The following is a 22,223-nucleotide window of genomic DNA, read 5'->3' as shown; positions in this document are numbered from 1 at the left end:
AGTACAGTACAAATACAGTTAAACACCCTGCCTAAAAGGAACATCCCAAATAAGAACTTTTACAGTCTTTTTTACGTTGGAAGTCCTTGGTATTTAATTCATGGACATAACAAATGGCAATCAAAGAAAACATTCAATAATATTGCAGTTATAAAAACACTATACTGTATGTACAGGATCGGGGAAACAAGGGGTGGGGCTAAGGTAAGGGTGTGCTCACTTCTGGCCTGTCTATGGGAGAAGTGATAACTATACTCTCTGGCCTCCTGAGAGGTGAGTTTTCAGGGCAGTTTTGAAGGATGCCAGCAAGCTACATGTTTAAGGGAGGTATTCAAGGAATTCCACCCCTGGGTGGCAGTGTTGTAGAAGGAGAATTTATCCATATTTGTCTTATGGGTTTGTATTATCAGATCATTGTGTGCGCTCCCTCTGGTGTTGTGGCTATGAGTGTTGCTAACGTTTTGGGGATGTTTGGTCAGATATGCGGGACGGTACTGAGGGGATGGAGGGGAGATTTGCATTGACTATTTTTTGTTGTTTAACCCTGTCTTCAATGCTGAGCCAACTTAGGCTAGCAAAATGTGTGGGAGAAACATGGGTCATGGGCCCCGGGTCGAGAATCAGTTTGTTTTGGGAGGTTTGGAGCTTAGTCTTTAGTGGCTTTTTGATGTTGGAGTACCATGAGGTGCAAGCGTGGTCAAAGTGGTACTGAATGAGGGCCCCATCAATCCATCCATCAATCCATCCATTCATTCATGCATCCATCCATCGACAAAAAGCGATCTGAGTGCAGTTGCAATTGGAGTCCATGTCTCTGAGAGCTGAGGGTTTTAAGTGGTTAGCCGTCATTGAATGATGTGCTGACAGAGTGAAGAGCTTAATGCTACTACCAGCAGGAAGGAGGCTGTGGAGGTGGAGGCAGTTTGATCACTGATGAGCTGTCGCTATGCTAGTGGTGAACTATTCTGAGTATGTAACAGAGTAGAAACCACTGTTCTAATGCATATCATACAGGGTGTCCTTGTGTAACCTCTACATCTCCGGACTTATCAAAACCGGCAGACACAGGGGAACTGAATTCCCTTCAATTCCACGGCCAAAACTAACACTAAAACACTTGCATCGGTAATCCGTCATTAACTTCGAGGTACAACCCACCGTGTAACTATTTTTCCGTTGCACAATGGTGAATGAACAGTCTCTTTTTTTATCAGGCACAGTTAGTTTATTATAACTTCTTGAGCAACATTGAACACTGCTTCTCTCCACATCAAACACATGACAGGTTCAGAGTTCAACTACTTCCTCTCCCCACTATCCACACCTCCTGTGTCTCCCAGCATTCCTCTTAAAGGGCACATACACTCATTTTACAAAAAAAGGTTGAGAATCAACTAGTTACATAGTTTTTATTTTATTTTTAGAAAACCTCTCCATTCTCATTGAAATGCATTGGCAGAATCCGCCCTCAAAGGTAGAATAAAAGTGCGGAGGGGCGCCCACTGGCCTACTGGTCCGGGCGCATACCACTTTGGCATTGCCACATAGGCATGGATGCCTGGCCGAGTCGCCAGTTCGATTCCCGATCCGGACGACCTTTGCCGCGTGTCACTCCCCATCTCTCCCCCCATTTCCTGTCAGTCTACTGTCCTATCAATAAAGGCATAAAAAGCCCAAAAACAGCAGATTTGCGTTGACTATTTTGAAAGTCAATCCCATTTTTAGTTGTTTAACCCTGTCTTCAACGCTGAGCCAACTTAGGCTAGCAAAATGTGTGGGAGAAACATGGGTTATGGGCCTCAGGTCGAGAAGTAGCCGAATCAGTTTGTTTTGGGAGGTTTGGAGCTTAGTCTTTAGTGGCTTTTTGATGTTGGAGTACCATGAGGTGCAAGCGTAGTCAAAGTGGAACTGAATGAAATCCTAGTTTGTGCTGTAAACATGCCAGCTTTGGTATTAAAAAGTATTTTTTTGAGTAAATGAAGTCTCTTTATGGGCCTCTCAATGGATTTACTATGGAGGAGCTTCACTTTGCATGCACACCCAACGGCCGCCGTATAGTAAGTAATAATAATTTTACTGTAAATACAGTAAGATTGACGAGGCGCGTCGTCAACGGCGTCATGATACTGTATTAACCCTTTCATTGACGAGGAGCGTCGTCAAAGGCAGCAGAAGTTTTAAGCCCCCCTTGTAACGCCCCTGTACCTGGGTGAGTGAGGGCTCTCCGATGGCTGCGTGGGCGGGGCAGCGGCTGTGGTCCTGGTGGGAGGCCCAGGCGGTGGCGGCCCACTGGTCCGTGTAGCCCAGCGGCGTGAAGTAACCGCAGTCCTGCACGCTGGAGCCGCGCTCAAACTCCTCACACACTCCGTCCCCCTCGAACACGTAGCACTGGCTGGGCTCGCCTGCAGGGGGGCACATAGAGAACACAGCGGGATGGTTTTGACGGCAACGTTTTGATGTCGTTTTTAGAGAAGCAAAGAGAAAACCAGGGAACTAGAAAGACAAGACACAAAGGTTGATTAAAAACAGACACAGATCTACGCGTGTGACTGTCACCGACAACATAAAAACTTGATGTTAGTAGTGACATTCCTCCATGACAATTTTATTATCAAAGACCAACCCCATTATTTGAAGGCCTCTAGTGTACACTCCGCCCCTGGCCTACAGGTATGTGTTATTGCGAGCCCAGGTTGAAAAGCAGACCATCATTACTCTAGCGCTGTCAAATCAGAAGTGAAGGTACATTCCAGCACTAGCAGCAAAACAAAAACAAACTATTATCACCATTACAAACCAGTGTCACCACAGAGTATAGCGTACAGCAGTCTCATTGGTTCTGGTTTCTGGATTTTCCTGCGAAGATTTTTCATGACTTCTTTTTCCAGTATATTGGCGAGTGGTTGCTTCAGACGCTAAATGCGGGGAGGAAAATGAGACCCACTGATAGAATACAGCTCGGGGGGGCATACAGACAGAAGTGCCAAATGTTATCCCGTTTCAGTTGTTGTAAGACATTCTGGTGAAATCCCGTGCTCAGCATCTCTGTGCCGTAGGGTTCAAAAAGTATGGAATGACAATACACACACCATCAGCCTCACATACTGTACAGTGTACAACATGGGGTCTTCAACGTTTTCAGGCCAAGAACCCCTTAGTTGAGAGAGAGAGAGAGTGAGAGATGAAGCCAGGGACCCCCTCTACATATTGTATAAATGTGTGATACAGATTTTCATTGATTTCATAGATAGATTCATAAACTTGTTTGACAGCACTGTCATCAGTCTTTGTTAGATTCAGGTTGATGTGTTTTTTTCTTTTTCTTTTTTTTTTTGACCACTTAAGTTGCCATTACTTACTAAACTTGACCTTTCACTTTGTACTTTTTTACCTCTAAGCCGAACCTATTTGCCGAAGATATCCGATCTACAAGCTCTCATTTTGGCTAAAGTTCTCCTCAGAATTGGGATGTGAGGGTTGAAGTTAATTTTAAAAGAATGATCCTATCACATAAAGATTTGGTGGCGCCCCTGTAGTAACTCTGAGGACCCCCTAGGGGTCCCGGACCCCCTGTTGAAGACCCCTGCTGTACAACTCAGAGAAGAGAAGAGAAGAGAAGAGAAGAGAAGAGAAGAGAAGAGAAGAGAAGAGGAATATAAATACAAGACATAAAGGTTGATTAAAAACAGACACAGATCTACGCGTGTGTCCTTCCACAAAGGACTGTCACCGACAACATAAAAACTTGATGTTAGTGACATTCCTCCATGACAATTTTATTATCAAAGACCAACCCCATTATTTGAAGGCCTCTAGTGTATGGATGGTATGGTTTAGAAATCTATTTGGGTTTCAACGTTTTATGTTTTTTTCATAAATTACTGTCCAACCGCCCTCGAGTGTCACGCAACTGTAGTGAAAACAACAGATCTGCAAGCTCACAACGCGCATTGTGAGCTTGTACTGTAGATCTACAAGCTTTTGTGTCTTTTGGCCACAGACCCACAACTCAAAATATTTTGTTCCAGGGACACCAGTATAGCAAAGATTTGAGTTACAAAGGTTTGCTTTGAAAATGATACAGTCAAAGATTTGCACAAATGTTCACGATTTCTCAAAAATAAAAGTATTCATACTTTTACTTAAGTTGAAAAAATAAAATAAAAATTGTGAGTGCCCGACTGCGGCAATATTTGATGTTGAGGGCCCGTGCGAGCCAATCCCGGCCATCTGCCTCCCTCATATTCTCGGCGAGCACGGCAGCATTCCTTAAGAGAAAGCCCACTCAACACTGTGTCGTTTCTCACAATTAATGAGCAACACGAGCAGACACCGTGCTGCCTCCAGCGACACTCGAACCCAGGGACCTGTGTTCTAGTCACAATATTTTGGGGAAGGCCGGTCACAGATGCGTACGGATGTGTTTCATGTTTACTCGGGAAAAAAAACACGCTTCTCAAACCTGTAAAGAGTGGCGTTTAAACACTTTGCTCCATTCTCAAAACGTATGGTATTTTCCGCCTAGATTTGGTTACACATGCAGGCATGGGGGCACGCAGCAGTGCATGCTGGGGGATATGAGCTCTGACGTTGATCGCTCCCAGCTGAGATTAGGCCCCGTTTAGACCAGTGGTAATCTCAACCTTTTCAGGCCGTGACTCCCAAATAGGGATGGAACAATACACGATATTATCGTTTATCGTGATAAAAAACACTCACGATAATCGTATCGTGGAGATTTAATTTATTGTGATATCATCCTCTGGTCATGCACTGGGATCAATTCCCCTTTTATTTGCTGAGCTGCATATCTGGTACCACTTAAACCCTCTCTATTTGGTAAAAGGTACTATAATATACGTACTTGATACAGTCTTTTTCACTCTCTATCAAATGTCTTTGCCAAAAAATTGCCGCGTTGTAAGCTTGTAGATCGGCTATTTTTTTGGCAAATGTTCCGCCCCAGGATAATGGATTTTGATATCGCGATAATATGGGGGTCCCGACCCTCAGGTTGAGAACCACTGGTTTAGACCATCACCGGTCTCTAGAGAAGCCATTTAGGCCTGAACGAAAATCTTTTTTAACCACTTTAACCATTATTTTATGCTTTAACTATTACAAAATAGCAGATCTACAAGCTCACAGCGCGGCAACATTTGTGCAAGTCTTTGAATATATTTTACCCAATTCTATAAATGTCTTCTAAAACTTCTTGTAAATCTGTGGTTCTCAAACTTTTTCATGTCAAGGACCCCCAAAGTTCCATGCATTTGGCCACGGACACCCCATCTCAAAATATGTTGTTCCAGGGACCCCCCCGGAAGCAAATATTTGAGTTACAAATGTTCGCTTTTAAAAGACTTGCAAAAGAAAATCATGATTTAAAAATCATAAGACACGCAGATAAAGGATCGAGGAACATCATAATAGCAGGGGTCTTCAACAGGGGGTCCGGGGTCCTCAGAGTTACTACAGGGGGTCCTCCAAATCTTTGTTTGATGGGATGGTTCTTTTTATATGAACGACTTGAACGCTCGCATCCCTATTCTGAGGAGAACTTTGGCTGAAAATAGCTGATCGTGCTGCGAGGCGTTCAGAGCTTGATAGATCGGCTATTTTTAGTTATCTCCATACATGGAGTTCCGTGCTCATACGGACACTCATACGGACATAGGGACCAACACACAAAGCCAGACGTAGGAGCGGTTAGCACCGCTCAAAAAGAAAGTATTTCTTGGAGTGAACTATCCCTTTAACAGGTTAAATATGGAGATACAAGACTTCTGCACATACACACATTTTAGAAGGCAATGGTAGCCAATCAGGAGGGAATATGGGAAATGGGACAGATCCATGTTGATGACATGACCTAAGAGATACTGTGTACCGCTTTGCGTGATTTTAGGGCAAAATCTGTAGGAGCAGTGTCCAAAAATGTGTTTTTAAAAAATCGGCCAGATGGTGGCGCTAGATGGGACAGATGCATTTTGATTACATGACCGTAGAGATACTGTGTACTGCTTTGCGTGATTAGAAGAGCTAGAAGAGGGGCATGTGAGAAATTAGTGGTGGAGGTTGTGGTTTGGACGTGACGTGACTGACAGACGGTGGAGGTTTTGATAGTAAATGCGACCTGACGGTCGGAAGTGAAGTAATAACGGCATGTATTTATACACAGAGAGGGAAATTCTTTCAACATAAGATGCTGCATTTAAGTTCAGGAGAGTTTGTACAAGGCAATTCTCTTGAATACTGCCTGGCTTCAGGTATGGCATGGAAAGGGGGGCATTTTGCATTTCTTTCACCACAGTAAAAGCTGCATTCATGGTCTGGAGATGGCACTTTTTACAGGGTAAAAGGGCAGGGGCTCAAGCCCCCTTTGATGTCTATGTGTGTGTGCACGTGCCTGCAGGAGTGCAACCCACAGGGCGAGGAGGAACACTGCTTGATTGACGCCTAGAATAATGTGGGAGGCAGCGGTTCAACGCAAGAAGAATGGAAAATGCGCGCCGAAAGAGCAGCTTGTAATGCAGCAAATATTCATACCAAAAGGGAGAAAACATCAAAACGTTTTTTTTTTTAGGACTGGCCTCATTAGCCCCTAGACAGCTGCAGGAATCAGACAGACACATTAGTCAGCGATGCATTGCACAGTGGGCCTTCAAATTAGTCTACGGAAAACCGTTCCAGAAAAATAATAACAAAATGATAGAAAGCAGACAGTTCAAAGTGGTCATTCCCCAGGTCATTTGACGTTTTCAATAACACCCGCTAAAAAATGATTAAAGGTTTGACTCGGGGGTCTTGCATGCGTCAAGCTCCTCCGAGGTGTTGCGGAAACACGGGGGTCATTAAAACCACCTGTTTTCATTATGCCCCGAGAGCCACAACCAATGCAATATTTATTTAACTTTTATTTAGCCAGGCAGGTTAATTAGTTCAAACTCCTTATCTATAATTATGGCGTGAAAAGCAAGCACAACCGAAGAAAGCTGGACAGCTTGGACCCTGTTGAGTTATGCTCTTGGCTTGTTGTCCACGCTGCGGCCCTGAGGGAAACAGGAGTTGATGTGGTAATTCTAGTAATGGGACACATATACAGCCAGTTATCCCACTTAGCATGTAGCTCTGCTCTGCCACGCAATGTTTGGCTGCAGCGTCGTTTTGGCCAGCAAACGTAAACAGTTTAGGGTGGCTGAGCTCGATCACGTAAAAAAAAAAGTAGAGAAACCCAAACACGGAAAAGCAAGGGCGTCCCAAAACCCGGCAGAGTCGGGGTTAAAACTGTGGCGAGAAAACCCAAACATGGAAGTGAATATTAGGCCTATGACGAAGAGGTTCCACTGAATAATTAGTTTTAAGTGTTGCAATTTGTACAAACCTGTTTTTGCCAAATTGTTTTCCTCACTAGTCATCATGCCTTTTATTATAAAACGAAAAATGTAATAGTCTCAGTCACGGCATGGCTCGCCCTGTGAAGAAGGAGGACTTCTTCTCCCCCTGGCAAAAAAACAACAACAAAACACTACAAAACAGATTGGCCGGCTGCTGTAAGTCCTAGCCATCAAACAAGAACTCTTAATCCATTCCCTCACCACTGATTTAACAACAGCTATTCAGAAGTAATGCAAAACCTAAACAAGGAAGCAAAACCGCTTGAAACACAGCCTTAACCGCCACCCGTTAACCTTTTTTCCCCGAAACCTATAACTGATTATGTGTCAAACGACAATAACAAAACATTGTGTATCTTAAAAAAAAGCCACGTTGCTTCGACCATAAACTCATGGTGGCCGAGATGCTTTTTGGGGGCAAAAAAGCTCTCAGTTTGCAGAGCAGATGCCTTTAGAGGCGACACAGGAATGCCACACACCACAACACTGGCCTGATTTCTCATGTCATTGTGGTGTAACGTTGGCTATACCCTCATCCTGCCTAAAGCCCCGAATGAGAAACAGAGATGCATGGAGATGGACAGGGGTGTCGCACCAAATTCTGGGCCCCGGGTACAAGGATTCACTGTGGGGCCCCTGTGCTTTAACTATTGAAAAATAGCAGATATACAAGCTCACAGCGCGGCACCGAGTGCCGCGCTGCAAGCTTGTAGATCTGCTATTTTTGAAAAATCATGAAAATCTTTGAATATTTCAAATCCTTCTAAGGTTTTTTTTTTTTGAAAAATCTATGTTTCGATGTCAGTGGAGCTCAAACCTTTTCATGTGAAGTGATACGCATTTGGCCACGGACCCCCATCTCAAAATATTTAGTTCCAGGGACCCCCCCCCCAGAAGCAAAATTTGAGTTACAAATGTTCGCTTAAAAAATACATATATTCAAAGATTTGCACACATTTTCACGACTTTTCAAAAATAGCAGATCTACAAGCTTGCAGCGCGGCACTCGGTGCCGCGCTGTGAGCTTGTATATCTGCTATTTTTCAATAGCTAAACTATAAAAAAAATGAAGGCCCCTCCACCTTGGGCCCTAGTAACTCAGTCCCACTTTCCTACCCCTTGTGACGCCCCTGGAGATGGTTGTGAGCAGGCATGACAGGCCTGTGTCTAGCCTAGCCTATGGGACCTTTTAAGGGAAAGCTTCCGGTTATCATTTGTTTCCTGCTAACAGTGTGCGTGTGTCAAGCACCTGTGGCCATTACAACATACATCTTGTTTAATGATAAGCGTGTAGGAGCCGGTACAGGCGTCTGCATGACCTTTGTTACCCTCGCAATCTGTGTTGGATATCAATCAACAACAAACCCCATGTCTTTATGTCTCTCTCTCTCTCTCTCTCTCGCTCTCTCTCTCTCTCTCTCTCTCTCTCTCTCTCTCTCTCTCTCTCTCTCTCTCTCTCTCTCTCTCTCTCTCTCTCTCTCTAATAGGCTACAGCTAAAAGTATAGCAACGGACAACTAGACCTGTGCATAGCTGGGCCGTATGGCTGCAGTATGATTCAGTTCAAGTCTGTTTTGACATTTTCAACCCCATCTGCAGGACACATTTGCAGAGTGAAAGACAGACAGACAGGCATCTTCATTAAAAGGACAACTTTGTTTTTTTACAACAAGGGTTCATATTTTAGATTGTTGCGACCGTCAGGTCTGTCAGTCAGTCTGTCAGTCACACGTCACACTTTTGCCCTTCTCATATCTCCGCCACCGTTGCCCCGATCCATGCCAAACTTTGCACACACACTCCCATATCCCTCTTCTAGCGCTATTTTTGGACACTGCTCCTAAAAATGTTGCCCTAAAATCAGACAAATCGGTACACAGTATGTCTAGGGTCATGTCATCAACATGGATCTGTCCCATTTAGCGCCACCATCAGGCAGATTTTTACATGCGACCTGACGGTCGCTTATCTCCCAATTTAGGGAGTCTTACTGGCAATTAGAGAAAAGAAAACGTGAGTGTTAAAATGTTTTCATTTGCTTCGTTCTATTGTTTTATCGCGTTTACCGTGCTAAAATGTGAGGAATGCGTATGCATGGGGGCATGCGTACAAGTGGCTAAATATGTCTTTTTAGACACAATAAGCCAGCAGTTTCTTTATTGCTATTTACAGTAACACTTCTAGCCCCCATAAGTCACATCCAACCATGAAAGGTTGCGTTGTATCTTGGGAATGGGCTTATTCTGTGTAAAATGACATATTTAGCCACTTGTACGCATGCCCCCAACCACTGAAATAAGAATCTCTAAAACAATAGAAAGAAGTAAATTAAATCATTTTAACACTCATCTTTTATATTATTTAATTACAATCTAAAATATGAACCCTTGTTGTAAAAAAACTAAAGTTGTCCTTCAATAGTTTTGCATTTGCACTTTGAATTGTTAAACCTAACCACCTATAGCAGGGGTTTTCAAAGTGTGTGACGGGGCACCCTGGGGTGCCGCGACAGCAGTCCAGGGGTGCCGCGAGATCATTTGATAATATTTGGAATTTATTTGGACACTTGAAAAAATATTTAGTATCATTTTAAACTTGAAGTACAAAGTTATTTTCAGTCAGTTCTAACCAAAATGGCTATTATCTCAACGTTTTCCTCGCAACATAATCACTAAAATATCTTCACTGTCGGGCAGAAACCTTGTATCTCCAAGTTTCAAATGTCTTTTGGTAAAGCGAAGCCCTGCTTCATCAAACAAGACTGTCGCACAAAACAAGTGAAAACAGCCGATCTACAAGCACACAACGCCTCGCATCGCGAGGCGTTGTGTGCTTGTAGATCTGCTGTTTTCTCTAGTTTAGTACATTTTATAGATGATAAATACAAAACGAACGGTTTTGGACATACAAGGTTTCCACGCGACAAGGACGATATGCTATAAATATAAGGTGCTGGGAGTGAAAATTATAATGTAGGGGTGCCTCGGATTAAAAAAATATTCATGGGGTGCCCTGAGACAAAAAGGTTTGACCTATTATAGAGTGAATACAAAACAGACTACCATACATGTGGGCCAGCAAGCATTCGCCCTGATCTGCTTCAGCATAATCTAATTCTAGATTCACTCATGAACTCTGCAGTTCTATTATCATGGTGCAAAGAAACACATGTTGACAACCTTCTGCTTGCAATTGACTGGTTTGGGTGGACTGACTGGCTTCCACATTGTGTTGTGAAGCTTCTGTTGTGGTCTGTCTGCACGCTGTGGAATGGGCGAGGGCACAGGGCACATCCCGTAGTGAAATCAAAAAGCTTCGGGACATTCCCTGTGGCATCTTTGTTTGTCCTCCATATTATGTTGCATGTTCATAAAAAAGGTTTTACTGCATTTCAACCACCTTGCATGAGGAGGACTACAGGAAAATGGAGGAAATGGAGCTCCTCCAATTCAGTGGGTGATTGTAAAGTTATATTGAAGAGAAGGCATGGTATATAATTGCATTCTCATAAACAATTGCTTTGTTTTTATACATTTTGGGAAGGGGAATTATGTAGGCTACGACTAAAAAACGTCCTCGACTCGTGATTATATCTAGCCATAGCCTTTTCAGCAGTTCTGGTGACGTTTCTTTTTTTTTAATTACTTGTTTTTAAGCAACTGATAGTGACTGCGTTTTAGGTCGGAGAAGTTTATTGTCGATATCAACCGAGAACACGGTCTATACCCATTACAATGTGCTGATGCTGAGGTGGAGGGCCCCCTGATGCCAAGGGCCCCTGGGCACGTGCCCAAAGTGCCCATATTGTAGATCCGGCCCTGGTTGGACAGTGGCAGCCAGGAGAGAAGTTTGTAATGCTGTATCTATCCTGCATGTTCTGTATACTAACACTACAGCCGTACCTAGTAGGCCTACTGTAGAGCATGTTCTGTATACTAACACTACAGCCGTACCTAGTAGGCCTACTGTAGAGCATGTTCTGTATACTAACACTACAGCCGTACCTAGTAGGCCTACTGTAGAGCATGTTCTGTATACTAACACTACAGCCGTACCTAGTAGGCCTACTGTAGAGCATGTTCTGTATACTAACACTACAGCCGTACCTAGTTGGCCTACTGTAGAGCAGGCAGATTGATGCAATGCAAGATGTCACCTGTAGTTCCCAATGATGAGTTCCAGACACACGCCAGGTGTCTCTCGTTAACATTTGGTTTGGTGAACATAAACCATATTGTTTTCCACCAACTTATCTCACCGTGATGAAACTGCAATGCCTGATTTACACTTGGTTGCGTGTCATGACACACTTTGTGTGTCGTGACGCCTCCGCAACGCATTGAGAGCTTGTAAATCAGCTATTTTCAGTACAGTTGTTCCGATACCGATACCGGTATCAGAAAAGCTGCCGACTGCCTGACTTTTACTAACTTGGAGCACTTTAACTACTAATATTAATTTTATTATTATTATTCCTAGATCAGTGGTTCTAAAACATTTTAATTTCAAGGACTCCCATAGTAGCTCTCAGAGTTACAGACTTATGGTAAGGGTAGGGGTAAACCCCTGTAATAGAATTCTAAAAATGTAATCTTTATTTTATCCTTAAGGTTACCAGAGTGTCATGTCATGTCATGGGTTTTTATTCTAAGCTTGAGAACAACTCTTGAGAGAGTCACTCCTTCACCTGTCAACAGAATGTCATGTCCTGTCTTGTATATTCCTGACCAAAGAGCCTTATATGGATGTTTGTCAACTCGACTCTGATCTATTTTGATGTCTCTCTGAAATGTATAAGAGGGCTGTGTAAACTGTATGTCAGGAGTTGGAACCTATGCTATGATGGTGTAGTGTTGCTACTCAGGAGCTCCTTTATAATACATTTTGATTGTGTTTGAACACTTCTCGAAACCAAATTTTTATTGTGTTTGAGCACTTCTCGAAACCTTTTCTTTCTCACAGTATATACTTTATGTAGTATCATAGAAATATACAACACCCCCTCAAGGAACCCTTGACCTCACTTTGAGAACCACTGTCCTCGATTCCTTTTGTTATTAAACAATGTTAATCGGATCGGTACTTGGTATCGACCGATATGAATCGGTTTAGGGAATTTCCGGCGTGCGACACCGACGCGCAAACCGAGTATAGATCATGCTTAACTTCAACTCAAGGTTCCTCTATTGCGTAACAGCGTCTTCCTCGTTCCCCTGCCGTGAGTCCAAATCAGTGGTTGTTGCGAACCTGGGCTTTAACCACTGACCACAGTTGTTCTTCCCAAGTCCAGGGGGGTTCCTGTGGGATGGGGGACGGGAGACGGGGGACGGGGGGGGACACTACTTTTCCAAGAATGGAAAAGAAATCACTAAAATACTCTGAAGCATGATTTAGATAGAGCTTTCGAGACTACAAGGTGGCTTCAAGTTCAAGTCACTCAGTGATGGAAGGACTGTACAAAAAACTGACAGAAGCAACGCAGGCCTTTACAGCTGACTGGAATCTAATTCACAGAGGAGAGTTGGCCGATTGATGAGTGGCTATAGATAGTGTTTTCAATCAAATAAATTTGAACTTTTATCATTTTGGGGATGTTGATGTCATCTGCCCATTTGTCAATTTAGTAAAAAGAAATTGGTTGAATAGAACTCATATTTTGGGACCATCGCTCCATTGTTCACAATGGTTTGTAAAGCAGGCTGCTATCCCAGGAAGTCATGTGATCCAAAATGGCCGCGGTGTGAATAAGGTCTATTGAATGTATTTTGTACTCAATGCAGTGGTTCTCATTTTGTAACCCATTTTTCTTAGGCAATTTTGCCAATTGCCTAAGCTGTAATCCTGGGCACTGCTCTCCCTCTGCTCTCCCTCTGCCAACCTGGGGAGAGCCCTTACAACTAGTCTATGCATTATTTATTTCACAAAACACCCACCATCACAAAAGGGACCAACGATGGTCCACACGCGGCATTTGCTGGTAAACGTAATGCCTTTCGAGCCTACGTATTTATTTAACAAAGTACCGACTGAAATGATTTATGTGTTGTTTATTAAACTTTATTTAGACAAGGCTATTTATTTAGGGTAATTGACTTAATGTGTTGTTGTTGCCACTGGGTCAGGACTGACTCGCGCCATGCCCATTTCCTCAGACAAAGAACCTGCGCGTGCGGGGTGTCACAAGGGGGGGGAGGGGGTTGGGGGAGTGGGACTGAGTTACTAGGGCCCAAGGTGGAGGGGCCTGGAATTATGTTATACTTTAGCTATTGAAAAATAGCAGATATACAAGCTCACAGCGTGGCACCCAGTGCCGCGCTGCAAGCTTGTAGATCTGCTATTTTTGAAAAGTCATGAAAACGTGTGCAAATCTTTGAATACAGTATATGTTTTTTTTCAGCAAACATTTGTAACTCAAATTTTGCTTCTGGGGGGTCCCTGGAACTAAATATTTTGAGATGGGGCTCCGTGGCCAAATACATATCATTTTGGGGGTCCTTCACATGAAAGAGTTTGAGCCCCACTGACAGAGAAACTTAGGTTTTTCAAAAAGCCTTAGAAGGGTTTGAATTATTCAAAGACTTGGACACATTTTCACGATTTTTCAAAAAATAGCAGATGTGAGCTTGTATATCTGCTATTTTTCAATAGTTAAAGTACCCAGGGCCCAGAATTTGGTGCGACACCCCTGTGCGTGCGCGTCACGTATACAAGAGTGAGAGAGAGAGAGAGAGAGAGAGAGAGAGAGAGAGAGAGAGAGAGAGAGGGAGAGAGACATCACATGTTGATGATGCGTAACGCTACAATGTTGGATTCGTGCGAGCGATATGTGTTTGTGCGATCGGAAAACACACAAATTGAAGAGAAGCAGGAAGCAAGTTCAAGGTAATAAATGTCCATGGACCATCACAAACCTGCCCCGCCGCGCCGGCTGCGCCTCTAACCACTTGAACCCTAGCGTCCCTGTTCTGGGAATAATGTCGAAATAGACAAACGTTCTGTGGAAAATGGCAGATCTACAAGTTTCTCGGCTCGTAGCAACCACAAAGCACTGTGAGTTTGCAAATCGGCAATTTTCTGCAAAGAGGATTTGTTGTGGGGGGAGGAGGGGACCACCCTGGGAGAGTCACGGACTCACGGTGAATAGTCCAGTAAAGTAAAAGTACCTCAAAACTGTACTTAAGTAAAAGTACTTGGTTACTTTACACCACTGCTTTAACCCATTTAGGCCTAGAAATGATGATTGAATGCTTTAACCAGTGAAAAATAGCAGATATACAAGCTCACAGCGCGGCACCGAGTGCCGCGCTGCGAGCTTGTAGATCTGCTATTTTTGAGAAATTCGTGAAAATGTGTGCAAATCTTTGAATATATTATGTATTTTTCAAAGCAAACGTTTGTAACTCAAATTTTGAGATGGGGGTCCGTGGCCAAATACATATCATTTTGGGGGTCCTTCACATGAAAAGGTTTGAGAACCACTGACATAGTAGTCTCTCAAGAACAGACAAACTGAGCTCCAGTTAAGTGAAAAGGACCTTTTCTTTGACGATGGCTGGCCAGATTGCTGACATAGAAACATAGGTTTTTCAAAAAATCTTAGAAGGATTCAAAAGACACTTATAGAATCGGGTCAAAATTCTAATTTTCACGAATTTTCAAAAATAGCAGATCTACAAGCTCGCAGCGCGGCACTCGGTGCCGCGCTGTGAGCTTGTATATCTGCTATTTTTCATTAGTTAAAGCATAAAATAATGATACACAATATGTGTACCCGTTCTGAATAGGTTAATGTCCAGAGTGTAGGACTCTGTTTCAGTTGGGTGTGGCTAGCAGAGCTTTTGGACCCGAGGCACGCCGTGGATGGGAAACTGGATTTCCCGAGCAGCAGTATACAGTATGTCTTCCCTGTGGTGGAATTCACATTCTGTCTGTAAGACGTAAATAAGAAGTGTCAGAGGCAAAGGCATAAGGTGGTGGTGGTTTAATAACAATGAATAGTACAAGTGATTGTGTACATGGAAGTACCACAGGCCTGTGGCACCGAGATTCTCCTTAAGCAAAGGAAATCAAACCCTAGTTATACTGGCATTGCAAGGACAAGCTGTGACATAAACAATCTCTATCAAACTAGGAAAAACATCTTACAGTACAGTACATCATGTTGTCTTCAATGCATGATACAGCATAATCTACTCTTACTAACGTCACTCATAATCAATCATGATAATATAATATCTACTACTGTTATTGACGTTACTTAATCAATCATGATAACATAAACTCTACGACACCCCACCCATGTGTGCACAGAGTCGGACCTCCTAAGTGGACTTCTGTTCATAGGGCGTGCATTGGTGTCCACACAGGCGCTGCAAACGACCCGTCCATATAATTTATTTCATTTGGCGATTATAAAATTGGGTTTATGAACTTGGCTTTTACGGTGAGAAAAGCTTCTCGCAGGACCATGGTGTCAGACACATTAACTGCATTTTTTTTATTTCCTCCCGAGATGCTTTTACATCATCTGCTCTGGGCGGTCTGTTTGAGGTGCTGTAGATTTGTAGTTTGACGACTCCGCACGACTACATGTGTTTGCTCTTGGGAGAAATTACATTTCCGAGATCACTGTGTAAATTACTATTACACTGTTCCACTGAGCTCCGCATCCACCACGGCCGTTGACTGCACTTTACTGCCTTTTTGCCTGGTTTCCCCCAAAAGCGTTTTGCTATTGTCTAAATGTTCTCTTTGTGTAAAATGAGGACTCTGACGAAAAAAGCTATTTTTCAACCTTCCTCTGAGTTTGTTTTAGCTGTAAACAATGCATACAGTTTTTCACGATTGTTAACACACAAAAATCTAAGATTCGGCACAATTTGCACAACCTTAACTTCATGTACCTATCGCTAGGGATGGGTATCGAGATCCTTGTGGATCGATTCCATGGAATCGTTAGCCAAAGTCCTCAACGATTCTGCTATCGATGCCTGCATATGCGCGATGACATCACAACGCACGACGCGCTGCCTTGTTTAGACGCAGCCAACATGTTGTCTAAACAGAGGCGAAAAGCATGTAAATCCTTTGATCCAAACTGTAGAAGACAGTGCTTCTGCTTTAGCTGTGTACAGCAGCAGCTCCGCAAGCTTCACAGCCGACGTTAGACGTGCAGAGAATGTTAGAGGGGCAGGGGCTGAAATATCTAAACGGGCCTTTTGGTGAAAATATTGAAAATAGCAGACCAAGGTCAGCTATTAATGCATTCATGGTCTGGAGAGGGCACTTTCTAACAGAGGATAAAGGGCAGGGGCTCAAGCCCCCTTTGATGTCTATGTGTGAACGTGCCTGGGCTACACTGTAAAAAAATAACGTTCACGTTCTGAGCACTGCAAAAAACGGGACGTTGGATTGAGCACACTGTAAAAAATATACTTTTTTGGGTGAAAAATCTAAATAAAAACTAGAAAAAAGAAGAAAATGACAGGAGGAGAATAAGGAGTGGAGGAGGTAGAAGAGATCATTGGCCACTATTTCTGACCAGCCCCCAGCATGGCGAGGGGAATGAGAATCGATAAGGAATCGGATCGATAAGCAGAACTGGAATCGGAATCGGAATCGGAATCAGAGTCGCTAAAATCTTAACGATACCCATCCCTACCTATCGCTCGACCCGATTTGGCACTACTTCATACTACCTTATCTGCATTAGACTCTGACTTTCCCTCTTTACACACTGATGTCAATAACACATCACCTTGTTGTCTAAACACTACACAATGTTCAGTTGTTGCACACACTTCTCACCTAAGATCTCTAAGCATCAACCTACAACACAAAAATATTAAAATCTCTACACATTCAGGTCTGATGACAATTACACATCACCTTGTTGTCCAAACACTACACACACACACACACACACACACACACACACACACACACACACACACACACACACACACATAGGGAGAACATAGCCTGTGATATAGATGAGGCCCTCTTGCCAGACAGGAACTGAAGGCTACAGTAAATCTACTGTAAATCATGTACCGAAATAAAACTTTTTTTGGCTGCATATCTGTGTGCTGTTTTACGTTTGATTATGAAAAGGGTAGGCTTACACTGAGTCATTTTACAAAAGGAGAAATAGCTTATCATCCAGAATCATTGTCATTTATATGTTTGTTGTGTTCCATTTCTACGATTGTGTTTTAAATGTTGCACTTCAGTGTGCTGTAAATGCTTGGTAGTGTGCAACAAATGCTTAGTTGTGTGTACTCAGTGAATGGTACCGTATGTGAGTTCCATTTTGTGAACACAGTTACAGTAAGAGATTTGATGGCAAAGAGTCATCTTGTGAAGGGAGTGTCAGGTTTATCATTTTGTGTGTACTGTTTTGTTAGTTTTGTGTGTGCAGTTTTGAGAAAGCCGTTATTGTATTGAGAAATGTGTAAACTGTAAACACATGAACCAGGGACAACCAGGGGCTCTGGTTTAACAGATGGGCTCCCTAACCATTCAGCTATGCCGCTATTACTATTGTAATAGCTTATCTACAGCTCACAGTGCGTTGTGTTGTGACAAATAGGAGGGGACCACTTGGTAATTTATTTGTGGTTAAAGTGCTTAAAAGGACATGATTTTCAACCATACATTTATTTTAGGACTAGTGTTGCTCTGGATCAATGAAACCGTGGACTCACCGTTACAGTTGAAGCCTGTCTCCTTGAGGCACTTCTTCGAGCAGCCGTCTCCATCCAGCAAATTCCTGTCGTCACACTCCTCTGTCCTACATGGAGAAGACCAGAATCATATCATCATCATCATCATCATAAACTTTATTTATAAAGCGCTTTTCAAAACATAGTTACAGTGTTTTTAATGTGTGGGGGTGGGGTCACACTAATTTTAACCACTTTATCCATTTCAACGTAAAAAGAAATGTAGATCTACATGTTCACAGCGTGTCACTTAAGGACTGTCCATACTCTCTCCGACCACCAAACCTTTTGTCGAAAAAGGTCCGGTTCAACTACAAAATGGCAACTTCTGAAAAGCATTAACCCGAATCAAGTCTCAACTCTACGACGAAAGGTTTGTGGTCAGAGACAGTACTGACAGCCCTTTAGTGCTGCACTGCGAGCTTGTAGATCAGCCATTATTATTTATTTTTTAATATTTGAAAAATATAAAAGAAAATACAAAAGTAAACATGTCTTTATTTGTTGATTTTTTTTAACACAAAACCTCTCTTCAAATCATTTTCAGAATCCGCGGCAAACAAAAAGTTTGAGAAAAAGCCTATACTCACTATACTGGCTAGGGATGGGACGATATGAACATTTCATGTCACGATTATTGTGACAAAAGAAATCGCAACAACATTATCGCGATAATCAAAATCCATTATCCTGGGATGGAACATTTGCCAAAAAATAGCAGATCTACAAGCTCACAACGTGTCGCAAGGCGATAATATTGCGTATCGTCCCATCCCTAATACTGGCAGAATAAAATATCATTGTCATGGGTGTAAATATAGCCAGTATATACAGTAACAGACCCTTGTATGAGTCCATCTCCGCAGTAAGCTTCTCCAGGGGCGTAGAGGAGTGGGGGGGACAACTCACTGAGGACTCCATCCACCTCCACCTGGACATTGTACTGGTACTGCACCCCCTTCACTATGGACCTGGAACGCACACAACATTCAGCAGTCAGATAACTCAGTGGTTCTCAACCTTTTCAGGCCGCGACCGCCAAAATAATCATAATTATAATAATCATAATCAAAATTATTTTAACTGCGGACTTTCACATAACTAATAGATGAGTAAGCATGTTTGGGGTCTCACTGCATATCTCCATATACAGTACATGGATCTCCATATATGGGTACCGGGGATATACATCACTGGCCAGATTAGGTGGCCAAGAATGGCGCGACATGGCCCTTTCGGGCGAGGTTGCTTGTCGCCCTTAGGCGTCTTACTGGTACTTTTACTCCACTACAATTATTTGAAAACTGTAGTTACTAGTGTCACGTATGAGACAAGTGTTGGACCCAAGTGCAGAACTATGCAGGCAGGCAGACAGCTCAAGTTGATCAATGATCATTTATTAACAAACTCAGGATACAAGATGGCATGAATGCAGGACATACAGGGGCAGGAACACACCATGACAACAAACTATAATCTGGCAAGGGAACACTGAACACAGGGAGGTTTAAATAGACAACAACTAACACATGATTGGCTACAGCTAAACAAGACACAGGTGTATACATTTGCTAATCATTGGACAGGTGAGACAAGACAGGTAGTGGCAACAAGGCAAAACAGGAAACACTGGGATAACACTACACAATAAAGGTACACACCAGACAGTTCATGACAGTACCCCCCCTTTAAGGGATGGATCCCAGACATCCCAAAACTAAGTCAGAATGCCAACCAGGGTGGGTGGAGGGGAGTCGGACGGAGGGAAACAGGGCATAATAATTGGCATTAACAAGTCGAAACAAATACATTTGACTGTGTTTGCAAGGCAAAACTCACATGAATAGACAGATGGGAAGACAAGCATTCAGACATACAGACAAGCACACAGGCATTAAGTAAGACAAACCCAAAGACAGACAAATTAACTGACAAACGGACAGACATGCAGACCAACAAGCAGTCTGACACATCAGGTGGGTGAACAGAGAGTTTGGGCTGGAGGACTGTGGAGTTGACAAATGCACAAGTAAACAGGCAGATAGACACGCAGACATACAAACCGGGATACAGGTGGACACACAGGCAGGGAGAGTGACCAACGGGCTGGTTGGTCCACCAGAGGCAACAGTCTGTGGTAACTGAGGGCCAGACCGGGGAACAAAGGGGCGGGCAGATGGAGAAAGAGTGGTACGAATGTGCTCAGTATGTGGGCCGCTGGGCGGCACAGGGGCGTTGGGGCACACAGTCTGTGGGCTGCTGGGTGAAATGGGCTCTGTGGTGTCTGGCGGCACAGGCTCTGGGATGCTGGGTTCTGGGGCGCTGGGAGGCAAGAGCTCTGGGGCACAGGGCTCTGGGGCGCTGAGAGGCGGTGGTGTGGCCTCTGTGGCGCCGAGTGGCGGCGGTGGCTGAGGCGTGGCCTCTGTGGCGCTGAACGGCGGCGTTGGCTGCGGCGTGGCATCTGTGGCGCTGAACGGCGGCGTTGGCTGCGGCGTGGCATCTGTGGCGCTGAACGGCGGCGTTGGCTGCGGCGTGGCCTCTGTGGTGCTGAGCGGCGGCGGTGGTGATGTTGAAACCTCTCTGGCGCTGCTGGCCGACGGCTGAGCCTCCGTGGCGGTGCTGGACGATGGCGTCTCGTCATCGCTGGGCACCGTTGACTCTCCATCACTGGGAATTGGAGTGCGGCGTTGGCGCCGGGAGCGGCGGCGACCAGACCTCTTACGAGGCTTCGCAGGGACACTGGGATTGGTGGCAACCAGACCCAAAACAATGTCCTGGGCACCAGCCCCACGAGGGCCTCCATGAGCCAGGTTGGTGCCCAGATATAGATCGCCATCCGAATCTGGGTCAGAATAGACAGGGATTTTGACCCTGCTCTGGATATAGTTGAGCAAGTCCATTGTAGGCTGGGTCTTCGGTGGGGCAGGATAGGAGCTGGCAGGTTGCAGGTAGAGGGCCCCGATCCTCACAGGAGGAGCAGGCTGGAGAGCATGAGAGACAGAGCTGGACTGAAGAAAGGTCTTTAGCCTCTCCTGGACAACTTTGAGGTGAGGAACGAAATGGCTCACCCATGGTCTCTCCTTTAACCACAACTGCTGAGTCTTGACCTTCTCATGAAGATCAGCCTGCTGAATGGAAGGAGCGGCCACGAGACAAGACACAGCATGGTCAAACTCCTCTACCTTCAGTTTGAAAAGTCTTTGTTCTGCTGGGTCCATTGTGGCCAGATTATACTGTCACGTATGAGACAAGTGTTGGACCCAAGTGCAGAACTATGCAGGCAGGCAGACAGCTCAAGTTGATCAATGATCATTTATTAACAAACTCAGGATACAAGATGGCATGAATGCAGGACATACAGGGGCAGGAACACACCATGACAACAAACTATAATCTGGCAAGGGAACACTGAACACAGGGAGGTTTAAATAGACAACAACTAACACATGATTGGCTACAGCTAAACAAGACACAGGTGTATACATTTGCTAATCATTGGACAGGTGAGACAAGACAGGTAGTGGCAACAAGGCAAAACAGGAAACACTGGGATAACACTACACAATAAAGGTACACACCAGACAGTTCATGACACTAGTTGCTTAAGATTTTTATTACAAAACATGCATTAACCACAAACTTTGGCTATTTGAAAATAGACGATCTACACACTCACAACGCATCACGCTGTGACCCATTGTGAGCCAACAGACTGCTCTGTGGGAGTGTGAATGAATTAACGTGTTAACGAATGAAGAGGGGGTCCGGGGAGAAAGCAACAACCATATATTCTGACTCTCCATATATAAAAGAACTTCCGCAGGCTCAATGCGTGTTGAATGTATCCTGCCCACCACTTCACATGTTGTGTATACAGTAGACGCAACTGATACAGGGGTCATCAATATGTCCGTACACAGACAAATGTGTCCAATCCATGGCAAGGACTTTCCTTGTCCGTAGCAAACTTGAGATTTTCTTTTTTTACACACCATTTCTTATTTTGATCATAATACTGTACTCCAGGTTTTCTTCAGGATATGTATGACACTGATTAACTACGTTAATGAGTCCACTAGTACCAGTGGTTCCCATTACCACTA

The 22,223-nt window shown here is 43.9% G+C and overlaps 1 protein-coding gene across 1 annotated transcript in view; it reads right to left on the bottom strand.

Moving 5' to 3' along the window:
• Positions 1–22,223, bottom strand: part of pappa2 (pappalysin 2) — a gene marked incomplete at both ends in the record, with an annotated part of 196,915 nt that overhangs the window by 81,987 nt on the left and 92,705 nt on the right. The window contains 3 exons of the mRNA XM_080725573.1: positions 2,206–2,402; positions 18,103–18,188; positions 18,963–19,091. Coding sequence (XP_080581699.1) covers positions 2,206–2,402; positions 18,103–18,188; positions 18,963–19,091 — 412 coding nt within the window. The remainder of the gene's footprint in view (positions 1–2,205; positions 2,403–18,102; positions 18,189–18,962; positions 19,092–22,223) is intronic.

Source organism: Nannobrachium achirus (assembly GCF_963921795.1).
Source record: "Nannobrachium achirus genome assembly, chromosome: 5".
Classification (NCBI taxonomy): Eukaryota; Metazoa; Chordata; class Actinopteri; order Myctophiformes; family Myctophidae; genus Nannobrachium; species Nannobrachium achirus.
The sequence above is the reverse complement of the archived record's forward strand: the minus strand, read 5'-3'. Positions and strand labels throughout refer to the sequence as shown.